This window comes from Lithobates pipiens, unplaced genomic scaffold (genome assembly GCF_037356315.1).
Source record: "Lithobates pipiens isolate NorthernLeopardFrog02 unplaced genomic scaffold, aLitPip1_a1.2 Scaffold_8, whole genome shotgun sequence".
Lineage (NCBI taxonomy): Eukaryota > Metazoa > Chordata > Amphibia > Anura > Ranidae > Lithobates > Lithobates pipiens.
This window is the reverse complement of record NW_027507903.1, coordinates 231167477-231192082: the sequence shown is the minus strand read 5'-3', so window position 1 is coordinate 231192082 and position 24606 is coordinate 231167477. Positions and strand designations below refer to the sequence as shown.

The 24606-nt window shown below is 37.2% G+C and overlaps 1 protein-coding gene across 6 annotated transcripts in view; it reads left to right on the top strand.

Annotated features, from left to right (window-relative positions):
- The window catches only part of SYT1 (synaptotagmin 1), an 834437-nt gene that overhangs the window by 609624 nt on the left and 200207 nt on the right, over window positions 1-24606 (top strand). For 3 of the 6 annotated variants that reach the window (XM_077473911.1, XM_077473909.1, XM_077473910.1), the window contains one exon: window positions 10698-10841. In XM_077473911.1, coding sequence (XP_077330037.1) covers window positions 10698-10841 — 144 coding nt within the window. Of the gene's footprint in view, window positions 1-5627; window positions 5748-10697; window positions 10842-24606 lie in introns of those variants that run through there. The other 3 variants (XM_077473914.1, XM_077473912.1, XM_077473913.1) reach the window with 3 other exon arrangements.

The following is a 24606-nucleotide window of genomic DNA, read 5'->3' as shown; positions in this document are numbered from 1 at the left end:
CGGATCCTCACCCCAGACCAGACGGGTCCATCAGGGGCCTTCCACAGGAACATGTTGCGGGGTGTCGAACACCCCATGACCGGGACCCCTCATGGGGCTACCCCGGTCCTGGAACCAGAACAGACCACACGGGTCTTACAAACTCCTCTCCCCCTCGCACGTGACCCACACCTCTTAAGTACCCCTTCCCAGACTCCTCAGCGGGCCCCGCCACTCCCACCGATTGGCTCAGAGAAGGCCGATACCCAAACATCCAACCAGACCTGGTTCTGGCCTGTCATGTGCACCTCACCGTTCACATGACCAGGCAAAACTTCCCAACACAGCCTGGCTAGACTGGTGTTAAGGCCCACCTACACAATTACCCTCAGAACCCCTACTGTTCTGAGGCAAAAACTAAATTTACATGCGTATAACGTTTTGTCCAAAATGTCATCCGCTACATGTATATATCTCATGTAGTGCATAAAAAAATATATATATATATATATATATATATATATATATATATATATACAGTGCAGGCAGTGTACAGTATATAAAACAGTGTATTGAAGTAATTAAGGGGAACCCTATGACAGAATGAAGAAAAAAATGGCATAGGTTCCCCCCTCCCCAGTCCACATCAGGCTCTTCGGGTCTTGTATAGATTTTAAGGGGAACTCCATGCCAAAATTAAAAAAACAAAATGGTGTGGGGTCGCCCCCAAAATCCATACTAGGTTGATCAGTACAAGGGCCTTGTCCCCACAACTCTGGTCATTGGTTGTGGCGGTCTGCAGGCGGGGGGCTTGTCAGAATCTGGAAGCCTCCTTTAACGAGAGGGCCCCCAGATCCCCACATGTGAGTGGGTATGGGGTACATTGTACCCCTACCTATTCACCAAAAAAGTGTCAAAAAGTAAAAACCACAATACACAGTTTTTGAAAATTTCTTTATTAAAAAAGAAAAAAATATATCCCACGATGTCCATCCATCTTCAATCACGCCGTCCGACAGACCCAAAAAAATAGGAAAAAAAAGCTCCGCCTTGATGGGAGACATCTCGACGACAGCTGTTATATAGGCAAGAGCGGGGCCACCCGGTGATGTAACCAAGTGACCCCGCCCCTTCTGACATCATGTGATGTCATGCTCCATCAGAGGGTGTGGGGTCATCTGGTTATGTCAGCAGGTGGCCCTACCCTTGCCTATATAAGAGCAGCGAAAAGACAGCAGTCAGCGGGACGACTCCCATTGAGGCAGACTATTTTAGTTTTTGTTTTCAATTGTTCGGGTCCATCGGGCAGCGTGATTGACTATTGATGGACATTGAGGAACACTATTTTAATAAAGGAATTGTCAATAACTGTGTATTGTGGTTTTTACTTTTTGACACTTTGTTTGGTGACTGGGAAAGGTTACAATGTACCCCATACCCATTCACATAGGGGGACCGGGATCTGGGGGCTTGCAGATTCCAATAAGCTGCCCACAGACCCCCACAACCAATGGCAAGGGTTGTGGGGATGAGGCCTTTGTCCCCATCAACATGGGGACAATGTTCTTGGTGGGGACCCCAAAGCACCCTCCCCATGTTGAGGGCAAGCGGCCTGGTTTGGTTCAATGAGGAGGGGGGTCTTTCTTATGTCCCCCATGCCATTTTATTTTACATTTTTATATTGGAGAGGAGTTCCCCTCAAAATCCGTACCAGACCCAAAGGGCCTGGTATGGATTTTGGGGGGACCCCGTGCTGTTTTAAAAAAAAAATGTGGCATAGTGTTCCTCTTAATATCGATACCAGACCCGAAGGACCTGGTATGGGCTGGGAGGGGGGACCCATGCCAATTTTTTCCTTTAGTTATATTGCCAGGACCCGGCAATACCTTACAGCCATGAGATTTTCAAAAAATTTGCCAGGCCCTTGTAATACTAAGGTTGAGAACACAATTTCCCAAAGCACCTTAGGAGGAAAATATACACTCTACCTCAAATGTAACTTCACCGCTGCTACATTTAAAAAAATAAAATGAATAAAAACTAATTGGAATAATGCCTTGTACACATGGTCGGACATTCCGACCACAAAATCCGTCAGATTTTTTCAGACGAATTTTGTCCTAAACTGGTGTTGCATACACATGGTCGGACAAAGTTGTTGGAAAATCCGATTGTTTGGAACGTGATGACATTCATACTTTACGACGAGACTACATTGAGGCTAGTAACCAATAGCTTTGGTCTCGTAATTTGATTTGAGCATGCGTGGCACTTTGTCCGATCGAAATTCTCTACAAATGATTGAAAAAAGTCATATTTTTTCGTCGGAAAATTTGAGATCCTACTCTCAAATTTTTTCCGTTGGAATTTCAGACAGAAAAAGTCAGATAGAGCCCACACACGATCAGATTTTCCAATAATATAATCCAATCAGACCTTTTCCATTGGAAATTTTGACTGTGTGTACAAGGCATAAGAGTGCAAAAAAAAAATCTAAAAGCACTGTGATAAAAATTCAATACCACCGTTAGTATGTAAAAAACATAAATAAAAAGTTCACATAAGTCCACATAAATCCAATTTACTACTGTGAAAGAACCTTGATATCCATCTTCAAACCCAAATGCACATGTTGACACCACGTCAAAAGTGAAACACCTCTTCCCTCAAAAACTCACCAGATTCCAATGCCTCTGATTTGCATGATGCATAAAGCACTTGTGTGTACACTCAGACCTGTAGCACAGAACATGCTTTGATTTTCAATCATCCACTTTACTTATTTTGCTCATTCCCAAAAAGCACAAAGTAAGAAATAATTCTGATAGTGTAGTAAAGCACATTTTTAAAAATACTACACTGTTGAACTTATTGCTTCTTTGAAGCATTTGCAGTGCTACAGCTTAAGTGCTTTATGACAATCATGCAAATGAGAAGCATTGGAATTGGGTGAGATTCAGCATCTACTGAAAATGGAAAAGTCTGTTTTGGATTGATTTATGCTAAACACAACACTTGGTTTAATAAAAACTGTTATATGCAGCATTACATTTTTACTAACCATGGTCTTTCTTTTAGGCATTAAGTCTTGCTTTTTAATTAACTTGGTACACAGAAGTAGAGACTGTATTTGTTTATTACTTTTTTATGGGTTTGTATTTCTAACCTGCCTTCATTTGCAGTATCCAATTCATTTTACAATGTCAAATATATTTATGATAACTAAACTACAACATATTATACAGTATGTTTTATTCTATTGGCAGCAGGAATCATTTAGAAGTGAATATGCAGTTTTATTGTTTGGCATAAAAAGTCATATATGCACAAATTATATGTTATATGGTATGTCGTTTATGAAAATTCACCCAACAATTTAAATGTCTTACTAAAACAGTTTATAGCTGTTTTAGTAAAACGTTGCTGGGACATACACAATGGATAGTGCAACACAATATGGAGTCTGCGCAGCCACATAAATTAGTGTAGGATTCATCCTGATGCTGCTAATATTTATTTAGTTGGCTAAAACTCTTTAACACAGCTTGCACCACACAAAATAGAAATAGAAAGTTCTACAATTTGCAATCCGAGATAAACATGCAAGTGGTTTGAGTTCTATTTTACTATGCAGATGGATTGAGAGCAGATTTTTTCACTTACACAAAGCTTTATTACCATGTTGTCTAACTGTATATTTAGAACCATAACTGATCCAAAGTAAATATACACATAGACATTCATTTTTTGCTGTTTAATAGCTACAATTGAATATTGTTATAACTCTCATTAAAATCTACACTTTCCATGTAAATAGTCTATATTGTATTGCTTTGTTACTAACAATGTGTATTGTAAATGCTTGTGTTTTTGTTTTTTGTTTTTTTGTTTTTTTTTTGCAATGTGTCAGTTTTTGTACAGTGTATTATCTTTGTTACTAATTGGAAAAATGACCTATTTGTTTGAGATTGAATGTCTTTGAAGGCAAATAAAATATTTGTTAAAAAAGAAAGAAATTAGCATATTAACTCAATGTGAGATCTTTTCTGTGATTGTACCATTCAAAAAGTCATCTTATTTACAGGCACAATTCTTTGTGGTTACTGCTGTGTAAAGGGAATTCAGCTGTCTTATGACAGGTCAATGGTCATTTCATAATGGATTTACATAAAAAAGGTTCTTAGCACTAAAACATTCTTTAAGGGTGCTATTAATATTATAACAAAGTCATTCCCAATTAAAAAAGACTGAGTCCATTCTACATGCCCAAGCCTTTTTACTTTTGTTTTATTGCGCTTAAAAATATCAGATAAAACAAAAAAAAATCACTTTGAAGTCCTGGTTACATTTACATGAATCTTTTAATAAAGCATAGTTAGCTTGTATGAATAATATGACTGCAAAATATATACACTTTATTTTAAGACAAAGTCACAATGACATCTCTTGTCTCTATATTCTAATATAATTACATGTTATGTGAATTCATTTTACAATGAAAAGAATAAGCTGATATAGCATCAGCCAGGTCATAAGCACCTAGAGTATGGAGAGAAACCTGTCCCATGGATCATAAGGTAAAGGGCACATTCACCTCCCACCAATTATCCGCTGTATTGACCATACTCTTTCCTTTTCATTGTATTTTGCCAATGATTATCTTTCACCTAAGCTGTTATTAAGATTATATTAGAAATGTGTTTATATACATTATTATGGCAATACAATAATGTAGTTATAGTATAGGAGGGTTTTGGTGGCTCTCATACAATGGTCCATGAAAAGGCTATTTACAGACATGATACAACCAATCACAGGGTCTGAAGGGTGTGCTAAACAGATGGTATATTGTTTTATAATGCTTTATTGGGAACCCTTTTAATGCCATTTATTCTATAATTATAATTCCAAATTACTGGATTCCCAATCTGACAACAAAAATATCATTAAACAGAATGAAATTATGATTTTATAGACAACAAATGTGATATGAATCCTATGTATGTTTCTTTTAGGAGGTGTAATGTGTCCCCTCAGCCTTTGGCCCCTATTAATATAGGCATGCTTGGTTTCTGTTTGTTCTTTTCTTTCTTAGCGTAACAACTTTTTTGAAGGTATCCCCATTACAGCCAAAATGATTAAATATGAACCAGAATTTTGCTTTGGTAGTTATTAAAACCCAGACCAAAATGTGTATTTATGCAGACCATTAAACAGATTGTAATATGACCAGTTTACAGCAGCCATTTATGAACAAGCTGCATTAAGAAGATTTTCAAATCCTGGCCAAGGTGTTTTTGCATTCCTTTTTTAGTTTATCTGCTTTGTGTTAATGTGTTTGAGCTGGCTATTTATTTTGTTAAATGTATTACACCCCTAAAAAAAAAATTGGACATTTAAATCTATTTTTGTTATCAGCTAGTGAATTTTGGAAAATGAGGGTGGTAGTGTGTGTAATATATTTTCCTCATTCTCTCCACATAATTTTTGGTCATCAGACCTCATTATCATCACAATGTGCAGTAGCAGCTACTGTGGCAAACAGGAATTAATCCAGGGGACATTTGAAGTTCTTCCTGTTGAACAGCATTGACCTACATGGCAATTTTCTCTGTAAATAAAATGAAGTGCTAATGAGATGCATATCTAATGGTCATTTCTCCATGGCTCTTACAATGGTTATGTGTGGCTGTCCTAATTTGATTTCTTCCTTCTGTGTCCTCCCTCTCTGTGTTGTATCTCATGACTGTTCTGGATTGTCAATTGCGGTAGGTTTTTTTTTCCTGTTTGGATAAACCATAGACAGTGAAAACATTTTGTGATTAGTTGTCTTGACAGCTGGGGCTTCTCAATTGAGATTAATCCACTGCTTAACACTGCTTAATACATCAAGAGGCTGAACTAAATTGATTTCATTCAAACAAAGTTATCCCCACAAATGCAAACAGAATTGCATTAGAAGGCTAAAATTGTGTAATTGCTGCAAATAATTAACATTTATGATATAAAAGGTACAAATCAATCATGTAGCCCATGTTACATTTCTCCATAATATTATTTGATTTAAGGCCTGCTATTTCTATTACTTAATAAGATTACAACTGACTAAGGTCAGAGATAGATAGAATAGATAGATAGATGGATGGATAGATAGATAGATAGATAGATAGATAGATAGATAGATAGATAGATAGATAGATAGATAGATAGATAGATAGATAGATAGATAGATAGATAGATAGATAGATAGATAGATAGATAGATAGATAGATAGATAGATAGATAGATAGATAGATACATAGATAGATAGATACATAGATAGATAGATAGATACATAGATAGATACATAGATAGATACATAGATAGATACATAGATAGATACATAGATAGATACATAGATAAATACATAGATACATAGATAGGTAGATACATAGATAGGTAAACAATGTAATCATATATACATGTTCTTATTTAAATAAATGATTAAGGTGTACAAATAAAACAATATTACAAGCAAAGAAATTAATGATAGCGTGTTGTCCATTTCCTAAGCAAAGTAGTCCTGTATTATATTTTGTAATAAATATTTTACTAAGATGATCTGGAGCATACCATGGTTGTTATATTATTATACATTTGAAATATGCCCCCACACATACAATATCGGATATACAAAGCTAAGTTCTACACATAAGAAGTTTTTATAGCTAACCTATCCTCTTCTGCATTGAAATGTTAGTATGAACACCATATACTTGCTCTTTAGTAATAGCTTATGTATCTCTGCCCTTCATTTCCCAACCTTCAATCATCACAGTATGGAAGCTATTTCAAAGACTGTATTTAGCCTTTGGCACACCTATGAGAGATAAAATTGAAAGCAGATTCTAGAATTAGGCTTTGTGGTAGGAAAATAAAGTTTTTCTGGAAATACACACAGAAAATTACTACGATATGCAAACCATTAATAGGCAGGCTGAATATACCAAGTTGATTGATCAATTTGGGTACAACCAGCCTGCCGCTTTTTCTTGTGGTTATCGCTAGCAGCAGCTTTAGCCCCTAGTGATAATCACTCTTCTCTCCCAGCGGGGACAGCTTACCCTGCTTGCCCCTCCACCTGGAGAAGCAAGTGGCCCAGCAGGTGGGAGTCCCACACCAACACTGTCTGTGTTTGATGGAGGGAACTGCAAATTTCTTTCTTGCAACCCGTGGTTGCATGAAATAAATTTGCACCGCATATGGCCTGCCTTACTGGACATTATTCGTAAACAGTACAAACTCATTATCGAATCTACATTCACATACCAAAATATGCAGAGTAATATTGGCAACCACTCAGATCAAATTATGTCTTACAAAATTAAGGCACACGTGGACAGGGCAGTTTACACTAGAACAAAATTATCCAGCACATTTACCAGTTAGTCAGCGCAAAAGTCTAAATTAACCACTTCAGCCCCGGAAAATTTGGCTGCTCAATGAGCAGGCCATTGTTTGCAATACGGCACTGCACCTCTTTAACTGACAATTGTACCCAAACAAAATTGAAGTCCTTTTTTTTCCCACAAATAGAGCTTTCTTTTGGTGGTATTTGATCATCTCTGTGGTTTTTATTTTTTGTGCTATAAAGAAAAAAAGAGCAAACATTTTGAAAAAAATTCAATATTTTGTACTTTTTTGCTTTAATAAATATCCCCGATTTTTTTTGAAAAAAAAGCAATTTTTTTTGAAAAAAAAGCAATTTTTTTTCTCAGTTTAGGCCCATATGTTTTCTTTTACAGATTTTTGGTAATAAAAAATGCAATAAACGTATATTGATTGGTTTGCACAAAAGTTATAGTGTCTACAAAATAAGGGGTAGATTTATGGCATTTTTATTATTATTTTTTTTTACTAGTAATGGCGGCGGTCTGTGATTTTTAATGGGACGGCAATATTATGGCGGACACATCGGACATGTTTGACAAGTTTTTGAGATGATTGGCAACTATACAGCGATCAGTGCTATAAAAATGCACTGATTACTGTATAAATGTCACTGGCAGGGAAGGGGTTAACACTAGGGGGCGATCAAGGGGTTAACTGTGTTCCCTAGTGTGTGTTCTAACTGTAGGGGGAGGGAACTGACTATAGGAGATGACAGATCTTGGTTCTTAGCTATTAGGAACTTACAATCTGCATCTCCTCTTCTCACAGAACAGTCATGAGCATTGGCACCCTGCAGTGCAGCGGGCGCATTCATGTGCCTGCTATCCCGCTTAAAGGAGCCAACATACAGCTACGATGGTTCGCGGGATTGTGCCGACTTGCTGCAGTATAATGACGGCGGCTGGTCAACAAGTGGTTAACATTTAGCTTTAAAAACTAAAGTTTTTGCTACATGAATTTGCAAACAATGGGATATATATATATATATATATATATATATATATATATAATATGTATATGTAGAGGGGACACACCAGAAACCCAGGCTCATTAAAAGGCAGCTAAGTTCCAGTGTGTATTAGCATCAAATTCAACAGGTCATTTTATACCAAGCAAAAGTAAGGTGCACATGAGCAAGAAAGTTTATAGAACAATAACATTTTTATTGTATTATTTACTGAAGCAAGACCACACCAATGCATTGGCAGTCATGGGTACTTAAAACAGAACTAAACCCATCAATTTAATGGTTTCAAAAACAGCTACATTCCTGGCATGCCAGGATTGCCAACTGTCAGATTTACTTGTGTTCTCATCCAAACTGTGAAAGCATCACATTTTTCTTGCCATAAGTGATAACATGTGCAGCACCATGGCAGTTGCAAGGTCCAAGATGGCAGCTTCCTTTGCTGAAAAGGATAGGATATAGCGGTGATGGCGAACCTTGGCACCCCAGATGTTTTGGAACTACATTTCCCATGATGCTCAACTACACTTCAGAGTGCAAGAGCATCATGGGAAATGTAGTTCCAAAACATCTGGGGTGCCAAGGTTCGCCATCACTGGGATATAGGATGGTTTACTTCTGCTTAATTTCTTACACTTTTTATTAAATAACCCAGTCAGTTTTTGGGGGGTGTTATAGGAAAGTATTAAGACACTGCAGACCTTTGTAAAAGCTTTAAGGCTATGCCATGACATAGAAGATCTTCAACATTCTGTTGGAGTTTTAGATCAAGGTAGAAAAAATGCTTTGTGAACTATTCATTGAACTTTTTGTTGAGGACCAAATGGTTTTTGAATGCCCTGTGCTGTAAAACCTCAGTTTTGCAGAAAAGATTAAAACAAGGCAATAAAAAAAGCATTTAACATTCTGGCAGTTGCAGGACAGTGTTCTGCCAGATATATTCCTTAGTTAACATTTATCATGAACTTTTTTTGCTGTCGTTGTTTCATTTGCTGAATAGCTTCTTGGCAAATATCACTAGTTCTGAAGCCAAATCATGTTGTGTGTTTAAGCAAAAATATTATGCTAAAATGAACTCCTCTTATCAGGCAATCAATAGAATATATTTAATACACTGTGTGTTATGCAAATGGTTGACTTGGTGCTCATTATGTGGATATGCCAAAGCTTTAGATGAAATCTACTGTATGTCTTTTTAGACAGGTCTGTGCACCACATAAATATGAACACAATCTGTTCACTAAACCTGTGGTCAACAGTTAATTTTTTTTCTGGTCATCGCAGAATATATATAGAGAGCAGAATTTTAAAGAGCAGTTTATTCAATTGTTTAGGGTCCAGAGTGGCCTGAGGCAATAAAGCAATAGTATGAAAAGGGGTTGATTGAAAAGGAACATTTCTGAAAAAGAAGGTATTTAAAACCACATTATGATTACTTTCGGATATCTTTATATATACTTTGTATAAATAGCCAAACGTTTGCACTCACAGTTGGATAGCTGAAAATATAAATAATATAAATATCTCACAGCTAAACGATGGAAGACAAAAACATAAGGATTATAAAAAATGTCCTGATCTATACTGGTTAGTGACATTTATTTTCAAATGTTATTATAAGGCAGCAAGAACACATACTGTAAGCCTCCCATTACTAGTTGAAAATGCAAAACTTAATCTCAATTATACTAAATTTCAAACTGATTACTTAATTACCAAAACAAAAATGCCTGACTTATTTATTGAAATATTATGACTATGATTAATTTAGATCAGCCTGGCTTTACCTAAAGAATTAACTAATTAGAGTAGACAAACCTTTATTCCATGAGCTTCCATTCTATATAATAGCATGTATTTCTGCGCTGCATATGTACCCATGGTTGGCAGTTCCATACTGACAAATATTATACAGGCACGAGAAGCTGGCAGCTACATTTTTTGAATGAGGCCTGATATTTTGCATGCAGTAATGTTATAGATTTGCTATGTTACTTTTGTAATGAGAATTTTTTTGTCATAACTCTATCAGCATGTTCACAAAGCTTTAATAAAGTATGTTAAATCTCCTATACTTTCCAAAATATTACATACATTATTAGATATATTATTTTTATCCGCATGCTTTTTTTTTCAAAATATTCAATATATATATATATATATATATATATATATATATATATATATATATATTGCTGCTTGCTGAGCATATACCATACTTAAATGGACAGGTACAACCAAAATGAGAATTTTGCCACTTTGGGTTAAATAATGTTATATTTTTTAGGAAGCTTAGTAATGTCATGCATTTTCTTGCCAGGCATTGAAGGATGATGATGATGATGATGATGATGATGATGCTGAGACAGGTTTAACTGACGGAGAAGACAAGGAAAAACCAAAAGAAGAAGAAAAGCTTGGAAAGCTTCAATATTCATTGGACTATGACTTCCAGAATAACCAGGTTAGACCCATGTCTTAAATTTTATATCATACTTTTTTAAAGGTCATTACTCCCATGAGCTACTGCATAAAGTCAGCATATTCCACACAGCCCCGATGCAAAGAAAAAAGATAAATTTGAAAAAATGGATGATATCGCTCTTCAGACACATATGCTATTTTGCCACTTGCTTATTTTGCCTCTGTCTAGAAACTACAGTTAGCTGGTAGTATGTTGTGTCTGCCTATTATCATAATAATCAAAACACACTCACAAAAGGGGATCTTGTGCAAAAGTGTTAAAGTCAAAACTGCTGCCTCTGGAGCCTGGTGCTGCTGTGGAATTTCCCTGCTTTGGCTGTGAGCAGGGGAAGAATAGCCCAGGCAGAAGGGATCAGATGTGGAAACCAGGACATATTTCCTTTAAAAGCATTATGGGGTTTATTTACTTAAGGTAAATAGGTAATTCACTTTGCAAGGGAAGTTGCATTTTGCAAGGGAATTTTACCCAGCATTTAGCAAAGAATACCCAATCATGTGTAAATAAAGTAAAAAAATTGCATTTTTGCTTGCACTTGACTTGATAGTAGATGTCTATATAGGTTCTCATAATTCACTAAGCCCTGGGGAAAATTCCCTTGCAAAGTGCAACTTCTTCTGCAAAGCCAACAGTTAATCCCCAAATAGTCTCATCAGAATTTGATTTATATATGAAGGGCCTCAGATGATCAGCTGTGAAAACCAGGATATATTACTTTTAAGGACACCAAGCATCAGCTGAAGCTGTGATAACATTTACCAAAACATTGCACTATAGTAAGTCCAAAATGAGATATAACTGCAAAGTGAAGTGACCTTTTTTCTATAAAGTTTTCAGATATAACATATTAAACAAATACCTAGTTATACAGTATGAATCTATTGATTTAAAACATTATCAATAACACTGTTTCATTAGACAACACAAATTACTTTTTCATGGTTTAGTGTTTTTGTTTCTAAATGCATTTGTGGTTATTTGAAAGACAGGAAAACAGTCTGTAATTTTGATTTACCATGAGTATATTTCAAATGAAGCAAATCCAAGAGCCTGCAGATCAAAAGACCTCATCTTAATGTTCTGTGCCAATGCAGGAGCACAATTTCTGTTCCCTTTCATTGTGACTGACCACTCAATACTCAGAGAATATCATTAAATCGATGGGGGGACTGTATAAACCTCAAACAGCTTATTCCTGCCAAAGAATAATATGTGGAAGAAATTGGTCCTTAGAAACACATTTCACTTTCTCTGCAGATGAAAACAAACTTGTGAACTTTATTGAAAGAAAGCAGTTGTTCTGGTTCTTGCTGCTACAAAGTCAAATAAAAAGTCATTAAACTTCCCTACTGGGTAAAGTGTTCGCAGAACAATTGAACTGTATTCAAGAGCTGTATTGTAAATATACAGGCTTGTGCTGGTAATACACTGAAACGCTTTCAGTGACCCTGGGTTTTAAATGGGAGATGCAATAGTATTGAATATACACATATAACTGCAGGAAAAGGGAGGTATGAGTTATGGGTGATGATGGGTCTCTGCAAGCCTTTTGTGGGAGTGAGAAGGTATATTTATTTTAACTATTTACTGTTACCAAACCTGTCTGCCTCCAGCAAATTCTGTGTAATACAATACTGATTTTAGCATTATTGAAATGTGGTACTTTAAGTAATAGCTACAAATAATAATGAAATTATTTATATCTGCAGAAGAGACCCTTTGCAAAGTAAGATCTGCTATGAACTATTCACATAATAAAATGGCAGAAGAAAAAAGCATATTGTCTGCAGGCATATATGTAATTGTATGATTACATCTGTTTTCCTCTTAGGCTGAATTTTTCTATAGTCATCATGTTTCTATATGTTTATAAATTTATATAGTTTCATCATACTCCATGGAACCTTACAGTTGGAAATAAGTCACCACATCACACCAGTCATTGGAAGTTATTTACGAATGGAAAATCCACATTGCAGTACAAGTGCACTGTTAATGAACCAAGTCACGTTTAAACAGACACACATCAGAGAGTAAAAACCTATTAACATACAATTATGTTTTAGGAATGTGGGTGGAAACTTGTAAAACAAGCAATATATCACTGATTTTCTAATGGAAAATAGCATGTTCACTTCACAAAAGGCATTTTCACTTAGCTTCGTGAATGTGAAAAAGCTGTGCTAACTTCAATCATCCCATAATGTTAAAGCAAAAATGCCCTTTTTTGTTTAAAATTAATTTACAAAGTGAACATGCTCAATTGCTTTAGTAAATAAGGGTCAATATATACAACCATAAGGAGGACATAAAGAATGGTTGTACATAGTACCTGATGCAAAACAAAACCCCAGCACAGCCACACATCACTGTTTATCAAAAGAGGGACGGCTTTTAGTACAAAGTACCATAGGTAGGCAAAGGAAATGGCCTGTTAATCCCACAAGTCCTTTTTACTAGCCCTTTTCCATTATACTGACTTTTTCAAACTAACAAATAATGCAATCATTTAAAGGCCTAATGAAAAAGATTTAGTAGTTAAATAGCGTATTTTTGTAGACGTCTCTAGATCAGACAAGAAGAGAGACAACAGAGGAAGAAATAGGAAAATAAGAATTTGGTTCCCAAAAGGGACAGCCCCGTGAAATAAAGGGCATGTGGGAGCTATGGTGTTTATGGCTAACTCTGATAACATTCTGACCACCAAGACCTTATAATATGTTGCTGTTTTATATGAATAGGGGTCTACTTATTAATATTTTCACCCAAGATTGACACTTTCAACCAGGATTTCCAATTTTTTTTAAAGGGTTGGCTTTTGGGTGAAAGTTGTGTAGATTGTGGGTAAAAACAATTGATTAATAGAACCTATAATGTATTTTCTTATCATATTTAAAAATTATATATTTTTACCAATCAATTCTGAAGCCTAAAAAACAATAAGGCCTCTTTGACACATGCAGAAAGTATGTCCGCAGAAAGTATGTCCGTATTTCATTTTTCGGATGAAATACGGACATACATGCATCCCTATTGGATAGCGATCCCAGCGATCCCTGCTGACACCCGATATCATCCGTCTCCGCTATGGTCCGATTCTGCAGACGGAGGAAATCTTATTTTTCTATCCCCCATAGAGGAGAGCGGAGAACAGTGTGCAGGGACCGCCCTGTCATCCGTTGACTCAGCGGGGATAAATGGAGCGATCCCTGCTGAGCAAGCGGATCATCACGGGGAGGATCATTACGGATCCGTCCCATGTGAAAGGGGCCTTACATTCACTAAGGGAATTTTGTAGTTAATTATTATCTGTAAACTAAGCATTTAAACTGATATTCTTTCACTAAAATAACTGCTTAGACTACATATTATTTGTTGTAGCTACTAACATTTTCCAACAATGATGAATAGTTGACCAGTTAAATTACTATATCATAAGAATATTAAACCAATATGAATGATTGCAAGATAAATCTATAAATTAAATAGACTGCTGCAATGTGCGGCGACCCAGTGATTCAGGTTGTTAGAAGGCTTATTGGCATTCACCTTACGCAGAGCATTGCACTGGGCTTCAAAGGGAGGCATGACCAAAGAACTCTGTAGAAGCATGATAGCTTATTTCAAGCAAATATTTCAGAAGAGGAAGTGAATTATTTTTCCACTCCACTGGGTAAAAATCATAGACTCGTTTCTCTGCCTTTCATGTAAAGTTATAGCTGTTGTTTGGGTCTCGAATAATAGCATCAGAATAAAATAAATTACATTAAATTATGATTTTTATTTTCTACCTTGATTTACAATATTACATAGCAATTCTCCCTTTGAGACAGAATTGCTCTTGACATGTACTATGTATACAGCCATCCAAACCTAGAAGTGATGAAAGTCACCGAACCTTGGAATCTCTGGACTTGAACTGCTAAGTGACTGTGAATTGTGTGACTTTGTGAATCACCAATATCAAAGCAAACTCAATATAACCTTTTAAATGCACACAGTATTTGAAAAAGTTTGCCAAGCAAAAATTTAATTTGATCAGTTTCATCCTGGATTTCGTCTTTGTCCAGCAGTTTTGTTTTTAAGGATAACTTCTTGTCTAGGAACTTTTTTATTTTTACATCACACTTAAAGGATATCTAAAGCTTCATTTAAAAAAATAAAATAACAAACATGTCATTCTTACCTCCTCTGTGCAGTTGCTTACGCACAGAGTGGTCCTGATCCTCCTCTTCTGGGGTCCCTCAGCGGCGCTCCTGGTTCCTCCTCTTCTCGAGTGCCTCATTGGAGAGCCACTCTCCCTCAGGGTACTCCTGCGGGCATGCTCCCATGTCCTGCTGCTGCATCTATTGACACAGACAGCGGGATTCTGCCCTACCCCCCCATTTCCCACATCATTGGATTTAATTGGCCGCAGCAGGAGCCAATGACTGCACTGCTATCAATCTATCCAATCAGTACCCAAGGCACTGCCTGGAGCTGTTGTGTTCGCCCTTGTTACTGGAAAGATCGTGGTCAGGTAAGTAAAAGGGGGGCTCTGAGGGGGCAGCTGCAGCACAGGAGGTTTTTCACCTTAATGCATAGAATGCATTAAGGTGAAAAACCTTGAGGGTTTACAACCCCTTTATGACATGACCCTTTTTCTTGATAATTTTGCTTTTATGGTAAAAGTATACAGTGGTTTACCATCTGCAACACAATCCCTTTTCCTATAAAATCTCAGTCTTTTCAACTTTGTTCCCGTGTCCTGTGCACTAAATCACTGTTCAGCACCTTACACAGATTCACATTGAAAATCTTACCACTGGGGAAAATAATTCATGTGGCATCAAGTACTCTCTATCTTCCCTTACTTTTGGAAGCCCTACATTTTTCGAAGGCACAATCACTGCCCCTACATTTTCTTTTTTTTTTTTGGAAGGATTTGAGTTCTTCATTTGTGCAGTATTCACTGTCATACTTCTTATTAGATAATGACATATATTTTAGTTGACATCAATTTTCTCATTGACAGCAGTGACATCTTTTTTTTTTATTATTTTGCTTGACACACTTCTTGGAAGATTGATTTGCCGAGACACTGTCTGAAGCCTGTCACTGAACAACTAACTGCCATAAAAATATTCTTTTCAGTTCAGTAAGAAAAATATATACATTTGGAAAAGGATGCTTTAGAAGTTAAGACAAAATGTCAATGGGAGAATCAGTAAGACTCCTCAAGAATAACAGTAATTGTCACTGCAACCATGGCTGTTATTCAATATTTGCTTTACTATATATATACTGTGTGTGTGTGTGTGTATATATATATATATATATATATATATATATATATATATATATATATCTATATAGATATATATATATATATATATATATATATATATATATATATATATATATATATATATATATATATAGATAGATAGATAGATAGATAGATAGATAGAGATATAGATATCTATCATATATTTATTTTATTTTTTGTGGAACAGGCACAATTAGTAGTGGCAGCGGTAACCGAGTGTTCTGTTAGTAGTCAGCCTTTCATCCAACAGTAGGCTCTCACTTAGCAGGGAGAGTGAGAAGAGTGAGAAAAAGAGCCGTTGAACCTCAGTCATCTCACAACTATAAAGGCCTATGCACAGCTGTCTAATTAGTGGGGTCTGATTAACAGGTAAAACATGGACCTTGGACTGGAGTTTTTTACCAACCAAAACTCTTCAAAGCAGACAAGCATCTGATTTGGATATTTGATTTAGCTTTCTAAATTTTCAGAAGAACTTTGGGTTGCCAAGTGGTTTAGGGTTGAGAGTTTTAGGGCTTGAACACTCGCTGTTAGCTTCCTCTAATATCCCAAGGGCTAACAATTTTTGTACCTTCTCTTAAATGGCTTTTCTTTTTGCTTCAGATACCTGATAATTTTTTACATTTCTGTAAATATATGACAGTAAAAATCACCAGTTATCACAAATAAAGCACTCTAATCCCCAAGTTTCACTCAGCTATCCCAAATCTTTGTTGGAGGTGTGAGATGAAAGAGGGGACAACGATTCATATGTGGTGGTCGTGCTCCAAGATACTTTTCTGGAAGAAAGTCTAGAAAGTCATTGTAGCTGTTACAACAGATCCGCTTGAATTCTCTCTGGTGCAGTATATTTTCTACATCACACATGGGAACACTTACCGCAAATCTTTAGCAATGTTCATGATCAATGCAACATGATTCCTTGCCGTTGGCACTCAAATAGACACATTCAGTGTTGAGATCTGAGTCAGGGGAATAAATATCATGTAAAAGATTGATTAATATTTCCAAGGAAAACATGTCCAAATTTACTTCTACCTGGTATTGCTGGACTAATTATAAATGGACTTTGGCATACTTTGACCTTTTGCTCTTAGCAGACTGATTTTATATAAAGTGTTCTGTCTGTATTATTTGGAGCTGTTGGGTTTCTCATAAACCCCTGTGTCCTCATCATCCCACTATAGTTGAGGTCTGCATAGAGGTTTTGTGCAGGGGGTAGGAGTCTGGCCAAGTGCATTTAATACCCCCTTCCTTTGCCCTCTATCCTACTGCTACTAATATAATACCATCAGGCAAATATATCAAACATAAAATCCTGTGTACAAGCAAGATAGTTTCCCTAAATGAAAAATATCTGTGAAAATCCAATCAAATGTGTGGTGCAATCATTTAATGAAAAAAAACATTCAGAAACAATGTTTATCTTTAGCCCCTAATAGCATCCAGTAAAAAACTAAATTAAAGGTTATCTCTCATAGTGCTCCATCACCACACCTGAGGAATTGCACTCACCAATGTGTATGCCTGTCTTAATTCAGATTAGGCAAAGATAGTGATCTCTTTCTTACACTGTGCAAATAAATCGGTAATGCAAAGGAGCTTGAAGAGACTGCCAGTCTCTATGCTCCTCCGACTTAGACTGACTTACACAGGCAATACACTCTCAACTTGCAGTGTATTAGGTGAGGTGCGACCCTGTGCTTTCATGTTTCCCGTGGCCCTTCCCTGATTGAGAACATTAGAGACTTATAGTTTGTTTATTCACAGGATTCTGTGAATGAGTGACGCAGAGCCGCACACAGCTGTGCTGTTTTCAAATTGTGACAGCGGGTGCGGAGAGAATCTTCTGCCCTGCCCACTGTCATGAGGAAAGGGGGATGGGTAGATGCTGAATGTGTTCAACGTGATACATGTTACACCCTAAGTCAGCACTATAACCCAGTCAGCTCACCTTAATTAGGAAAATTTAATACCAGTGCCTTGCTCTAAACCTATACAATCTGCTTCTCAACACAGTTTAAAAAAAAAAACAGCAAAACCATGAACTGCAGAAAATTAAGTTGTAGTATAATCTAGCATGAAAAGATTTTGACACATTTTAGCCTCTATGAGCCTTAGTCAAAACCTTATGACTAAGGTCCATAGAGGCTGAAATGCGTCAACATATTTTCTGTTGGATTTTATCCCTTTTTTATTTGGATGATCAATACAACTTTGTTTTCTGCAGTTCACTGTATTGTTGGCTTTTTTTGAACACCCTATATATAGGTGTAATATATACAGTAACATGTTCAGAAAGGTAAATGTATTCTTTAACGCACAGGGGAGGGGTTGATTCCTTGATTATGCAGCAGTGTAGCTGCAGCTATTATAACAATGCTCTTTATGACCTGCTTATTAGTTTAACATAAGGGGATGACCCTCATTAGAGACATGACTTTAAAGGTGACATGAACACCAAGTTGTATAAAAATATATACATTTTATTACAAAAATATAATACACTTCAATAAAAAATGTCTATACAAAGAGAAGTCAAATGTATGCATGAATCACTGTATGACATATACAGATACTTATAACATCTCTGGTGTACCCAATGTGTTTCTGGCTTGAATGCCTTTTTTCAGGGGTATTAACAAAGAGAGCTGTAATTGTAAACCGGACCGACACGATGGAGAGATGGCTACACCCAGAGCAAAGGATGACCCTGCGGAGGTTCACCTTATGTTAGGCCACTGTTGGGAGACATCAAAAATTGTTTAACCTATAGAGATCAAAAGAAGTATGATGTAGTAAAGGGGGCACTATATATTCCCATTCACCCCTCATCCATTCATATGTGCAAATTACTATTACTATATCATCCTCTTTTGATCTCTATAGGTTAAACAATTTTTGATGTCTCCCAACTGTGGCCTAACATAAGGTGGATCTCCTTCTCTGTCTTGTCAGTCCAGTTTACCCTGTGTGTATTGACCCTTTGTAGGTCTTTTTTTTTGTCAAAGTGCATGAAGTCATAAGATGCTAAATGGCATGTGATATTGAACACTGCTGAATATATCTTGGTCCTTTGTCCATGGTCTATTTTGATGTTCTCTATAATATTATATGTTTTTCATTGATAGATTTACTATACGATTACAGCTCTCTTTGTTGATACCCCTGAAGAAAGGTGTTCAAAACAGAAACGCGTTGGCTACACCAGAGATGTTATAAGTATCTGTGATTCATGCATACATTTGACTTATCTTTGTATAGACATTTTTTATGGAAGTGTATTATATTTTTGTAATAAAATATTTTTATACTATTTGGTGTTTATGTCACCTTTAAAGTCCTGAAAAAAGGAAATGAGGGGGGATATCGATAAACACTAAGTGGTCATAGTGGATACCCCAACATGGCTAAGGGTAGAAAAGAGTGCCAACGTCCAGAATAACTAGATGCAGAAGAATTATTAAGGGACTAAAAAGTCCATAAAGTCCCTTAATAATTCTTCTGCACCTTTAAAGTCCTGTCTATAAAGGGGGTCTTTCTCTTATGTTGATATAATTGGGATGGGGTGACAGGACACCTGGTTTTGTTGATGGTGGAATTAAAAAAAAAAATTTTTCTATTTTTTTCTTTTTTTATGCTTATTAGTTTAGGGGTCTTTTTTGGATCAGTGTGTTTATTTCCATTGAGTAAGTGTGTTGAGGGGCAGAGTGAACACATTATTTGTTTTTTGTTTTTTTGGAGCATTAATTAAAGATAAGTACTTAACACATATGATCGCACATTCCGACATCAAAATCCATGTTTTTTTTCTGAGGAATGTTGGCTCAAACTTGTCTTGCATTAACAAAGTTGGTCGGTATTTGTGAATGTCAACTACGCGGCGATGTACAACACGTACAATGGCACTAGAAAGAGGAAGTGCTTTTCCGATCATTGCTGCTCTTCAGTTTGTGCTTATGGGTTTGTATTCCTATTACGTATTCGATTTTCAGCTCTGGCCTTTGTTTTTCAGCACTTTCTGTTAGTTTGTTCTGACCAGCTGACCGTTTTGAAGCCATGAGGACCCTCACCCCGACTAGAGGGTTTATAACTACCATCTGGCCAGAGCCAGAAGAGTGGTGGAAAATGCTTTTGGGATAATGGCCAGCCGGTTCCGCCTATTCCTTATGCCATTCGACATGGTGGAATATAAACCTAACCATATAATCCTTGCATGCTGTATTCTACACAACTATTTTAGGAGAAATTCAATGAACTATGTGGCCTCAGTTTGGCCTGAGGCCGGACTTCAACAAGAAACCCTTTTGGTGCTTGAATCTGTCCGTCCTGGCTTGTCCCCCCTCCCCAAAGGGTCTGCAAAGTTAGACAGAAGTATTTTGAGTACTTTGCGGGTGGGGGGGCCATTGATTTGCCAGAAACTGTTTAAACACTTAAGCCCCGGACCATTTTCCAGCTAAAGGATCAAACCCCTTTTTGCGATTCGGCACTGTGTCACTTTAACTGACAATTGCGCGGTCATGCGATGTGGCTCCCAAACCAAATTCCCGTCCTTTTTTTCCCACAAATGGAGCTTTCTTTTGGTGGTATTCGATCACCTCTGCGGTTTTTATTTTTTGCGCTATAAACAAAAATAGAGCGACATTTTTGAAAAAAATTCAATATTTTTAACTTTTTGCTATAATAAATATCCTCCAAATATATATAAAAAAACATTTTTTTTCCTCAGTTTAGGCCGATACATATTCTTCTACATATTTTTGGTAAAAAAAAAAACCAATAAGTGTTTATTGATTGGTTTGCGCAAAAGTTATAGTGTCTACAAAATAGGGGATAGTTTTATGGCATTTTTATTAATATTTTTTTTAACTAGTAATGGCGGTGATCAGCGATTTTTATTGTGACTGCAACATTATGGAGGACACGTCAGACAATTTTGACACATTTTTGGGACCATTGGCATTAATACAGCAATCTGTGCGATTAAAAATGCACTGATTACTGTAAAAATGTCACTGGCAGTGAAGGGGTTAACCACTAGGTGGCAGTGTATGGGTTAAGTGTGTGTGTTTTTTTAACTGTAAGGGGCGTGGCTTGGCGTCCGACGTCACTGATCGTCTTTCCCTATAACAGGTAACAGACGATCAGTGACAGCTTCACTAGAAAGCAAGAGGAGAGGTTTGTTTACACTTCAGCTCTGTGACCCAATCGCGGGACACCGGCGGGGATCGGGTCCTCGGGTCCTGTGGCCACGGTCACAGAGCTCAGGACCGGGTCACGAGTGCATGCGTGACCCACGGCTGGGCACTTAAAGGCAATGTACAGGTACATGATTGTGCCCAGCCGTGCCATTCTGTCGACGTATATTGGTGTGAGGCGGTCCTTAAGCGGTTAAGAAACATTTTATCCTAAATTTTTTAACTTCAACTGAAAGAAGATTTCTTTTGACTTACTGCCTGGGTATCTTTTAGCTGTCTCCTAGGTTCTCCAATGGGCTTTTCTTTTCGGACATTTTCTTCAATAGTGCAAATGGAATTTATTTGATACATGAGGTGAAACTCTTCTTCAGTGAACTATTATGTTTTGGGTCTGCTACACACACCTTGTTTTTGTTGTTAATGTATGTAATGCATTACTGACAAAAATACTCATCATTTTCAGCACCATGAATACATTTTGTGGAGTCACAAAAATGGCATGATTGTGGTAAATTAGAAAGCACTGTGGGTGTTGTTTACTAAAGGAAATTCCACTTTGCACTCCAAGTGCACTTAAAAGTGTACATGAAACTGCACTTGTAGTGCAAAGTAGATTTGCCTTTAGTAACTAACCCTCATTGTCACTGTAAACACCAACTTACTACAAAAATTTCTATTGAGCATTGAAAGAAGAAGCCACACATTGTTGAGTAGAAAAAATTTACTCAAAGCACATTGACATGTGCGGTAGAAAAGGGTTTTTGAACAAACCAACATCTTTGATGTAAATACATTTTTTTCACATTGTTAGGCTTAAATTCACACTAATGCGTTTTTGATGCATTTTGCATTTTGCAGAAATGCAGGGAAATTTTTTAACATGGCTTCCTATGCAACATGTTCACATCAATGCATTTTTGTGCCTATGCGTTTTTGGAAAGGGTCGGGGACTTTTTTTCATGCAAAATGCAGTGTTTTGCATGTGATAGAAGTCAATGGACCCGCATCCAGAACGCAAGTACCGTGATTTTGACGCGATTTACGCTTTGCGTTTTTTTTCCTTTTTTTCACACTGTATAAAGATGGTTGCTAAGCAACCATACTGTAAAAAAACCCGCAAAAATGCGTGTCCATAAACGCGGCAAGCACCGCAAAAAGCACTGCAGAAATGCTCAAAAGCAACATGCATAGATGTGAATCGAGCCTAAATATCCTTTTTTTGGTTAAACAGGCATGTTTCAAAGCATAACATACACAACTCAGGAACTTACAAAGTTCAACTTTGATAAAGTGAAGGCAATATCAGACATGAGTATGTCCAAACTGTGTTGATATTGCCTTCATCAGATGGGGTGATGTCACCCCTGTAAAAGCCAAATTTTGAAGCTGCACACAAATTGGGATTCAAACTGGGGATTTCCCTCCTGATCCCATGCCTAATGTCAACATGTGCTAGCTCCCATCATGGGGAATCAATGGACGTGTTTTGGGGAGGCATCCCCTTCTTCTCACCTAATTGAGTTGTGAGGAAGACGCGTACATTGATTTCCCGTGATGGCAGATAGCACACGTTGACACACTGTGTGCATCTTCAAAATTTGGCTTTTAAAATACTTTAAAACTTTTTTTTAATTCAAAAATACATGAAAAAATGGTTCAATTTTTGTGTGTTTTAGATTCTGCCTAAAACATGAATGATGTTCTTTATTTTTTGTTAAACATCATTGATGTTTTCCTTTATATTTTCTAAATCATGATTGTACCCCATTCTCTCCCCGATGAGGATCTGGGCACATTCACTTGTGAAATGAGATTCTTCTTCCACAACATCCACATCATCTAAAAGAAAAAACACACCATGTATTATAAATATGCAGGGATAGATCCCTTACCTGAAGCTGTGGTCTCAGACACTCACCTGTTGTTATGACAATTCATAAACGTCTCCCTCCTCATCCTCTGCTTGTGGTGGGGGATTTCCCCTTCTTTAGGAGGTGGGGGGTCCCCGGTGTCCTTAGATGTCCCAATTTCTTCCCTATTAGAATAAAAAAATCTGTATACTTAGCACACAGATATTTGAGGGCAGAAATAGGAATATGAAACATTGCTTGGAAGTGTCATACAATTGTCTGTTTTGGCAGAGTTCCAAGCTGAAGAACATTTTATTTCCTTTCTAAAGCTGGAATACTTCCCTTGTTTGTTAAAGTATCACAGATGTAGAGAACCCTAGTATTCACTAGGGGTGCGCATCTTCACTGGGCTCACGATTTGATTCGATTACGATTATCTGGTCAACGATTCGATTCGATTCCACGATGCATCACGATGCATCACGATTACTGATGAGCTCCCACTTCCACTTGGGCCACCTAGTGTGTGTGTGTATAGAATAGACTAATAATAGTTACTTCATTACTTAATTACTCCATCCACACATAGTATAATATATATATATATATATATATATATATATATATATATATATATATATATATATATATATATTATACTATGTGTGGATGGAGTAATACACATACATATATACATACATATATATATATATGTGTATAGAATAGACTAATAGTATTGTACAGGGGATGATGGAAATGTGATTTGCATTCAAAGGTAGAGTGGGAGGAGCCGCATTGCAGAGGGCTGGACAGGCGGAGTTCCGATATGAGCCGAGAGCCAGGGGGAACATATTTTGACTGGGAAACCATTCTGGGCACAACACCGGCCCGCCTCTTGCCTCCCGCCTCTCGCCTCTCTCCTCTCTCTTCTCTCGAGTCCTGACGTCAGCGGGGAATTCTCAGCCCCGCCCGCTGACTATAGTTATCATATCAGAAGAGAGGCGGGCGGGGCTAAGAATTCCCCACTGACATCAGGACTCGAGAGACGTGAGAGGAGAGAGGAGGGAGGCGAGAGGCGGGCCGGGCTCGGCATGGCACATTATCGGGATGTATTTACTATGAATTTCAGGAATCCAGTGACACTTTTTTTTTAAAGCATATACAGCGGGGCACATCATTAACTGTAAGTCGCCATTTATTAAAAAAAGTCACTATAAAACTATGCTCGGAGTGCTTTCCTGGGAGGGGCGGGGCAAGTTTCTATGACGTCACGCGCAATAGATTATCGGGTCCGTATGCATCGATGCCGAATTGGGGACACCCGAATCCCGATGCAACGATTAATTTCAGCACCCCTAGTATCCACTCGAGCACCTGTGTGGGACACCCTA